The sequence below is a fragment of the Phyllopteryx taeniolatus genome, chromosome 6 (assembly GCF_024500385.1).
Source record: "Phyllopteryx taeniolatus isolate TA_2022b chromosome 6, UOR_Ptae_1.2, whole genome shotgun sequence".
Lineage (NCBI taxonomy): Eukaryota > Metazoa > Chordata > Actinopteri > Syngnathiformes > Syngnathidae > Phyllopteryx > Phyllopteryx taeniolatus.
Genome location: NC_084507.1, coordinates 6114787 through 6123778, shown reverse-complemented (window position 1 = coordinate 6123778; position 8992 = coordinate 6114787). Strand labels below are relative to the sequence as shown.

General features: G+C 40.1%; 1 protein-coding gene across 2 annotated transcripts in view; it reads left to right on the top strand.

Moving 5' to 3' along the window:
* The window catches only part of emc2 (ER membrane protein complex subunit 2), a 58105-nt gene extending 50406 nt beyond the window's left edge, over positions 1-7699 (top strand). For both annotated transcript variants that reach the window (XM_061776723.1, XM_061776722.1), the window contains 2 exons: positions 181-285; positions 7122-7699. In XM_061776723.1, the coding sequence (XP_061632707.1) occupies positions 181-285; positions 7122-7208 (192 nt within the window). In that variant the 3' untranslated portion in view covers positions 7209-7699. The remainder of the gene's footprint in view (positions 1-180; positions 286-7121) is intronic.
* The last annotated feature ends 1293 nt before the right edge of the window (positions 7700-8992 follow it).

The following is an 8992-nucleotide window of genomic DNA, read 5'->3' as shown; positions in this document are numbered from 1 at the left end:
CAAGATATTTTGCATAGAATTTCATTTCTCTTAATAACTGGTGCTGGAGAAATGAAACCCCTATTGTACATCTGAAGCGTTTTGACGCTCACCATTGTATTGCCTTGCCATTTGCTTTACCTTTGGCCAAGTTTTCATACCACACCCCTTGTTCTCACCTGTGCTTTTTCTTCTATCTAGTCTGCAAGTCACATAGCTGCAAGCCCGAAGGTTAGTGCCAAGATGAAAAAGGACAACATAAAGTATGCTGCCTGGGCTGCCAATCAAATAAATAGAGCTTATAAGGTCAGTGACATCAAGATTATTTGCAATACTTGCATTATTATTCAAAACTCTTGTCCTTTTGAGATATTTTCTGTTCTGCTCTCTGGTCATGAAAGCGTTATTTTACTTGTTACAGGATCACCACTAATCACATGTTTTGAGTTGTTTATTTGATTTCACAAGCTATTTTCACACAACGCACCAGCATTTACAAATTTATCTCACCACCACCAACATCTGGGGCCTGAGTTTAGCAACATAGGAGATTTCACAAAAATGACAGCCTGTCAAAATGCTGAGTCTGGTTGAAATGGCCACTTCAATCACAGTACCTTGCACCAAAATTAAAAAAATGGGATAACAGAATCCTGGGAAATTGAGTTTTTTTTTGTGTCAGGGAAAAAAAAAACTTTTTGGTTAATGTTTTTGTGTGATTTCGCTCATTGAAAATCTGGTCAAGAAACAGTACAGTATAACTTAATTTTTTCTCAACATATCTGCTCGACCGTTTCATTTTTTCTGTTACTAGGGGAACCGCTTCTCTGAATGGCTGACAAATTTCAGTGAAAAATATCCACCAATAACACACTATGAGCCGAAATTCAGAGGGGTTTTTCAAGTCAACGCGTCAAAATTACCGTGACGTTTCAAATGGCGTTACATGCTCAAATAACTTGACTTAAATAGCACAAATGGAACATTATTTGTGAGTAGAGCAGTCTGGACAGTAGCATTGGTCATACTAGATACTAGAGGCGTTTGAAGTGCTCATTCCTTTTTTAAGAAAATTTCACAAAGATAGCGGCCCCTGGTTACGTTGCTACTAAATTATGAACATTCTCAGAAGAGGCCCATGATTTGGGACGCTATGATTGACCTTTGTGTATTTTGGTTTTTCAGGCCTCATTTGTTGTAAACATGGTAACATTTAAAAACCTCAATACTTGCTAAGGCTTTTTCTCACATCCAAATCGATAGAGGAGCTTAGTTATCAAAGTCTTTTAAACCTTGTGTAGTTCCAGCATGACCTGTTTTAACAGAAAGTCGATTGATGGATTGAATAACTTGGAGACGCTAATCACTGTAGTAAAGATGATTACATTTCAAAATCGTAGTATTTACATTCCAAATTTATATCACCATTACCGTTTCATCAGTCACAAGTATGTAGACAAAGGCTTTGGGACAGCCGATGAATCTCAACTTGTAAAACATCAACCCTGTCCTCATCTAGTATCTACCATCGTTGGGTTATATTCTGCAAAGTATGCACATTTGACTTCATCCTCTACCTCGATTTTTGCTGGCTGACTGCTATGTAATTTTCTATTGAATAGTTAGCAAGTGGAGAGAGATTTCCTTCTGGGTAATTGATTGCAGATGAACACAATTAGAATAGTTTATTTGGTTCGCCAAATCTGCTTGGTTGCCTGCAGTTTTGCACCCATCCAAAATGATTTAAAACAGAATAGGGCCATAATGATGCAATAAATTTCAGGAAATGATAGACTGTAATAGTGTCTTTTTAGGAGTTTACATTGTATTCACTCATTCTCCCTCATACTTGAGTTCTTCTGATAACAGGTAAAAATAATTGAGCAGATGTCACCAAGAGGTCAAGTTGGCTGTGGCCCGTTAATTAAAAGCAAAATAAAAAAAGTTATCGAGATGGGGTCAGTTGACATGTTAAAGACGTGGATTCACGTGGGCTGTAGGTGCAGGGGCATTAAAAGTAGCCCCATATGAACTGTCTTCTTGCTCTACTGCTCCAAAATTCAAAATTCTCTGATTAGGTCCTCTGTCACGGACCATGAACTCCTACTGCGTCATGATTCTATAATAAGAAGCTCTAAATGTTTCTGAAGGCAGGGCTGTCTTGTCTATTCTGCCTGTTTGATAATAGTGGCCACACCTTAGGCTGAGGAGATAATTGACTCAGATCCGGAGTAATGGCGGATACGCAGCAAGGCGATGAAATGCAGTGATCATTATAGTTCACCCTAAATCTAGCTGAATGAGTCACACTTGGAAATATTGGAGCCACATGTACACCTTAGCCAATTTTTCTGTTTATGATGAAGTTTTGCAAAAGAGAGAGGGGGAAAAAAACCTTAGGACATGGAAATTGTTAATTCGGTAACAGTTCCTGTTTTCTAATGCTGGAGCACAAGTGAGGGCTTAAATAAATGAAAACCATGTAGGCCAAGTGTGGGAAGCTCGAGGCATGCGGCCCCCACCTTCACTTAGTGTGGCCCACGAATAGGTGGATGCAGAGCTGTCAAATGTTACAGAACATCCGTATTTTGTTACGGATATCGCTGAAGGTTGACTCGTTACGGCCGTAATGCTGATTGTACCGGATATTCTGAAAAAAATTCCAGCGTCTGACTTTACTGGCGCGTCCGGGACGCACAAATATTTAGCAGGGACGCATAAAGTATGATCAATCTGCGCAGAGCTATGGCTTAGTACTCAGTCGTGGTGCTGGAAATCTTATTTTATTTTTTTTATTATTTTTTTTTTTTTGACGAGACAGGACTCTGACTAATTTGGTCGCATATGAGCCCTATTTTCTGAATGGTGTGGCAAAAAAAAAAAAACAGGGTACTTACAGGTGTCCAGTCATTTGAGGAAGCTGCTTAAAGGAGACGTATTTTTTCACAATTTAAGAAAGACTGTGGGGGTGGTATTATGTAAATTAGCCACATGTCAGAATGTGACAAAATTCAGAACAGCTCGCTCACAGACATTTTAGGAAAACAAAAGATTTACTTGTGTAATTTCACACTGGGTGGTTTGGCAGGCACTCCAGAGAGCCAACTATTTGTATACAAGCAGTTAAAAGGTCAGTTTTCTTAATGTGTTCCCTTTAAAGATCACAGACAGTGATGAAATTAAATAATGAAAGGGAGCATTGTGCTTTTAAGGAAATGCATAATTGTGTTGTATTGTATAATTTGTCATAATAAATTTGAATGACTATTTATTCATATTTTCTAATATACACTAACAGTCAAAGATTTGTTCACAGTTTCTCATTGTAGTATCACTAGAAAGTGTGTTCAAACCTTTGACTGGTAGTATATGTATTTTCACACGTGGACAAAATTGTTGGTACCCCCCTGTGAATGAAATAAACCCCCACAAAGGTCACTAAAATAACTTGACTGACAAAAGTACACTAATAATAAATGAAAATTTACTGATTACCAGTGAAAATCAGACATTGCTTTTGAATTGTGGCTCAACAGAAACATTTTAAAAAGATCAAGTCAATGTAACAGAAATGGACAAAAAAGATTTGTAACCCTAGACAAGATTGAAAATATTTTCACCTGAGGATCATGTTAAATTAAGGTGTCGTTTAATTCGCATCTTTAAACTTCATCAGTCAGTCTACCTATTCAAAGGGTGACAAGTAGTCACTGGGCTGTTTGGTGACATGGCGTGTACTACACTGATATGGACCATTGAAAGTGAAGGAGAGAGTTCTCTCGGGAGATTAGAAAGAAAATTATAGGCTACCTTGTTCCAGGTAAAGGCTTTAAGAATATCTCCAAGCAGTGTATGTTCCTGTGATGACAGGATGCATATTATTCAGAAGTTAAAGGGCCAGGGATCTGTAGCCAACATCCCTGGATGTGGCAGCAAGAGGAAAATGGATAACAAATTGAAGAGATAGATAACATGAATGTTAACCAATAGATGTGCTAAGGTACAGGTAAACCATGGTACCGTCCGTACCTCTTTTTTGGGCCACGGTTCAGTACATTTTTGGTCCTTGTTTTCTGCATAAAGAGAACAACTTTTTTCTCTCTCAAAATAAAAACACCAATTCCAGTGAAGTTGGGACATTGTGTAAAATATAAATAAAACCTGAATATTTTGCAAATCCTTTTCAACCTATGTTCAACTGAATACATTTCAAAGACAATATTTTAATGTTCAAACTAATAAACTTTGTTTTTTTGCAAATATTCACTCATGAATTTGATACCTGCAACACATTCCAAAAAAGCTAAGACCGGGGGCATGTTTACCACTGTGTTCCATCACCTTTCCTTTTAACAACACTCAATAAGCTTTCGGGAACTGAGGACACTAATTATTGAAGCTTTGTAAGTCATATTCTTTCCCATTTTTTCTTAATATACAACTTCATTGCTCAACAGTCCGGTGTCTTGGTTGTTGGATTTTGCGCTTCATAATGCGCCACACATTTCAAATGACAGACAGGTCCGAACTGCTGGCAGGCCAGTGTAGTACTCACACAGTTTTACTACGACACACGGTGTTGTAACACATGCCAGTGGCTTGGCATTGTCTTGCCGAAATCAGCGGGGATGTGCCCGAAGTAGACATTGCTTGGATGGCAGCATATGTTGCTCCAAAATACGTATGTACCTTTAAGCATTAATGGTGCCTTCAGATGTCCAAGTTACCCATGCCTACTAACATATCCCCATACCATTACTATTGCTGGCTTTTGAACTTTGTGCTGATAACAATCTGTGTGGTCCTTCTCATGTCATCCATGATTTCCCAAAACAATTTGAAATGTGGACACGTCAGACCAACACACACGTCAAGTTTGCGTCAACCCATCTCAGACAGGGTCCAACATTAAGCCTTTTTAGGTACACACCTGATGGGGCCACCATGAGCCAAGTTGTGGTGACCCGGTCAGAACCTGTACTGACTCCGTACATTCATGATACCACCGGAGACAAATTACTTGTGTGTTTTTTGGACATACTTGGCAAATAAAGATGATTCTGATTCTTATTTTTGGCTGTGACAATGTACTAACCTCACTAAAATCAAGGCATTGCAATAACGCTTCCAAGAATAAAACAGTTACAAATGTATTAAAATATTGGGCCTTGATGTTGTGACTGCTATGTATATTATGTGTTAATATACAGTATATGTACATGCATATTATGAAATATTGGCTGGTTGGTGGGAGGCTCAGCTTCAGGGAGTAGTGTGTGTGTGTGTGTGTGTGTGTGAATTAGTATTTGTATTAGGATTTTTAAGGTGCTTTTATTGTCAATTCTTCAATATGCGACTTACGCGGAAAATCGTGTTACGTCGCCAGCGTAGGGACGGAACTCTTTCGTAAATCGAGGACTTCCTGTATACAGTATAAGAATTATTTATTGAATGTGCAAATATCAAAGATCAGGTGAGGTATCCAACATAGTTGAGGTCATCGAACCAAGGCAAGTAAGACATAAATTAGATGACAAAACCGCAATGCTGCGAAAGTGGCTAGTGCGACCCTGAGTCTGGTGTGTGTTTGTGTGTATTGATGTGTGTGTCTGTGTGTATTGGTGTGTGGGTGTGTGTGTGTTTGTGGGGCGTCAGAGTTCAGAGTTCTGGTGGGCAGAGGAAAGAACAGTTAGAGGGGGCAGAGCCGGCAGAGAGTTCAGATTCCTGACAGCCTGATGAATAAAACTGTCTTTGAGTCGGCTAGTCCTGGCCTGCAGACTCCGCAGTCTCCTCCCTGATGGCAGCAGACTGAATGAAGAGACTGTGTGATGGATTGGTGGCATCCCCCGCTATGCGGAGGGCTTTGCGGGTGAGGCGGGTTCTGTAAATGTCCTGCAGGGAGGGGTTCCGATGATCTTCTCAGTAGCCCTCACTATGCGGTGGAGAGTCTTGCGGCAGGATGCGGTGCAGGCTCCGTACCACACAGTGATGCAGTTGGTCAGGATGCTTTCTATGGTCCCTCTGTAGGACGAGCACATGATGGGGGTCGGGGCTCTGGTTCTTCTCAGCTTGTGCAGGAAGTAGAGACGCTGCACGTGCCGCCATCTTGAGGGATTTTGATTGACCTTTCATTAATATGTTGTATATTAGTATCTTTTAAAGGACCCCCTTGAAAATAAGATGACACATCCCAAGGGGCCAGTCCTTGAATTAAATATATAAACAAATAATGCACAGTATAATTTAATATTTTGTGTGTGCGTGTATATATACAGTCGTGGAATGGTTGCCGACTGGTTAGCACATCTCACAGTTCTGAAGGTCAAGAATTGACCTTGCCATTCCAATACTTTTGGAGAGGACTGTATATACATAAGCATGTACCTGTGGTTGAAAAGTAATGGTTATGCCAAAACACTAGTTTGAAAGTTAACAATGTCAATTTAGCATGTGAGCTGATAATGTCATTAATTGCTTTTTGGGTCCCAAAGGACAGAAAATGAGCAAAAAATGCATCAAATGAAACATTCATCGCATTGCAACCTTCAAATGGTGAGGAAACTTCATTTAATTGGCCTGACCCTTTTGCTCTGTCCCTGGGTTACGGATGGCCGAAGGTTAAGAATGTTGACTGAATCGTTTGCGATTCTTTGAGGATATGCCCCAGTCAACAGGACAAGTTTAATTGGGTTGAAAAAGTGTGCTCATGTACAGTATATCTATGGATGAGTGATTATGTATGTGTTTTGGATTATAATCCGCAGCATTTCCTGTAAAGCCCTTCGCAGCGAGCGGAGAAATAAGTTGTGTTCTAATACTGGAGGCCTCGGAAGAGGACTCATCCTGCCTGCGAGCTCACACGCAGAACAAAAATAAAGTGACATTTATGCAACAGTTTCCGATCAGAGTATTTGTATCATTTTACATGATTGCTTTTCAAAATGTAAAAAGTAAAATGGGGACATATCGTTAAAAGTAAAACAGGGATGTATCTGTTGTGTTAAGATATTTGTGCGTGTGTACGTGCATCCGTGGTTGTGCTTATGTTCATAATCACGTGTAGGCCCTTGGTTCTTTTCACTTCTAGAGAGACTTGAACGGATGTCCTCTTTCTCTGCTTTTCTCCTTCTTCTGACATGCAGATGGCTGGTCGTGGGTCCAAGGAGAACAAGTGCTCTGTAAAGGCAGTGGAAGAGATGTTGGAATCGATGCAGATAACCATGTCGTAGACATCCTCCGCCAAGACCTTCTTCCTGTTGATGACCACACACTCTTGGAGCCATATGGCAGCTCAAATAGCCCTATGGCGTGAAGTGAAACTTAATCTAACATAGGTTTGTTTTGTTTTGTGCCCTTTCAAGTTCGAGTCTGGTAATTGGCTGATATTGATATGGACAATGGCAGAGTGTTGCTTCCTTTCAAATGAACCTTTGAATCCTGAAATTGAATCCTGAATTGAAATGAATCCTTTCATTTGTCCTCCCATCTGGTATACTGTGGCACCATTTCCAAGTCGTCTAACTTGCTTTAATATAGTTAACATTCAGTTGTCCTTAGCTAAAAGGCTGCAACAATGTACACAAGAAAGGGGGTAAGATGTACAGTAGATGCTATTAATCGAGACAGTGTGGAGACCTGTCTGCGCTGATTGATATCTAAGAAAATTTGCCTTTTCGTGAAATCAAGCAAAATGTCTCAATAAAAGTTAAAACTGATTACATTTTCTTTGGATGTTTTAGTTATTGTGGGTTTTGGTACAATTCATTTTATTAAAATGTTTTACAAGGGTGAGGGTCATTGATACTTACCTAACTTAACCTATCCTGGAGCGGGATTGGGAACATTGTGTGATTAGATTATTCCTTTCAATTGTCCGAAGCAGCAGCTGCATCAACTTCAACACACTGAATAATGTCTCTGTCATTTTATTTGGAATACTGCAGAGAACAGTCTGCAGTGAATTGGAAAGCAGAACAAAAACATTATGGGAACATTCATAATGTTTTTAGGTGCAGCCTTTTACACACAGTCGTCTATAAAAATGGAACTATAAGATCTTAATTCTTAAATTGTCACTTTTACTCTCTCTCGTACAGTGCAGACGCTTTTTTGTTCGCTCTGCTTGCTTCGCTTCTGTTTAAACTTTTTCTGGCTGATAAGCTTGTTTTTCTTCGATAAAAAAAAATTACAAGCAGCGACTCCTGGATATTTTCAAACCTGTGGGACTGTCCTTTTTTGCAAATAGTCAGTTGTTGCTATATTCCAATATTTTCTGATACCCTCTCACCATTACTTGAGCATGGCTTGGTAATTAGCACAAGCCTGCTATTAGCAACAAGACCAGCAATCAAGATGCCTCCCTTTTCCACTGAGGACTATCACGGACTGCTGCAGAGGATTTCAATCCCGGAAACGAAATTCCACCATTTTGTAGTGTATGTGGATGTAAATGGGTAATCGGGGAATGAAACCTCTCTACCGACGTCTCAAAATGGTGAGCAGAAGTGTGCTGACAGACAGCCACTTATCTCAACAAAGAAGACTGATGTGGACTGTGGAAAGGGTAATGGACCATCCAGCAGTTCTCCATGGAATTTACTGTGAGCAAAGCCCAAAGATATGGGACAGCATCTAAAAGGGGAGGACACAACACCAGCAGATTACTGAGGAATCCGGCTGGCCTGCATTGCGGGTTGCTTCAACGCCGAGTGAGCGGCCGTGGACTGTCGCTACAGCGAAGGGCAAGAAAAAGACGCGAGTCAATGCAAAACATTGACAACAGACTTACAAATAGATTTGAGCCACTTTTACAAGACCCCGGCCAAGAATGCTCAGCCCCACCACCCCTGAAAGGTATGAAACTAAATCATACAAGAAAAAAAATGGCACCCCAAACAATAGTTGGTGATGGAGCTGTCAAGGATGTGAACGTTTTTGCAGTGAGAAGAACACCAAAGTACTGTGTTTTGCCAATGACATTGTGTCTGATATCTCAAAAAAAAAAAGTCCTGGC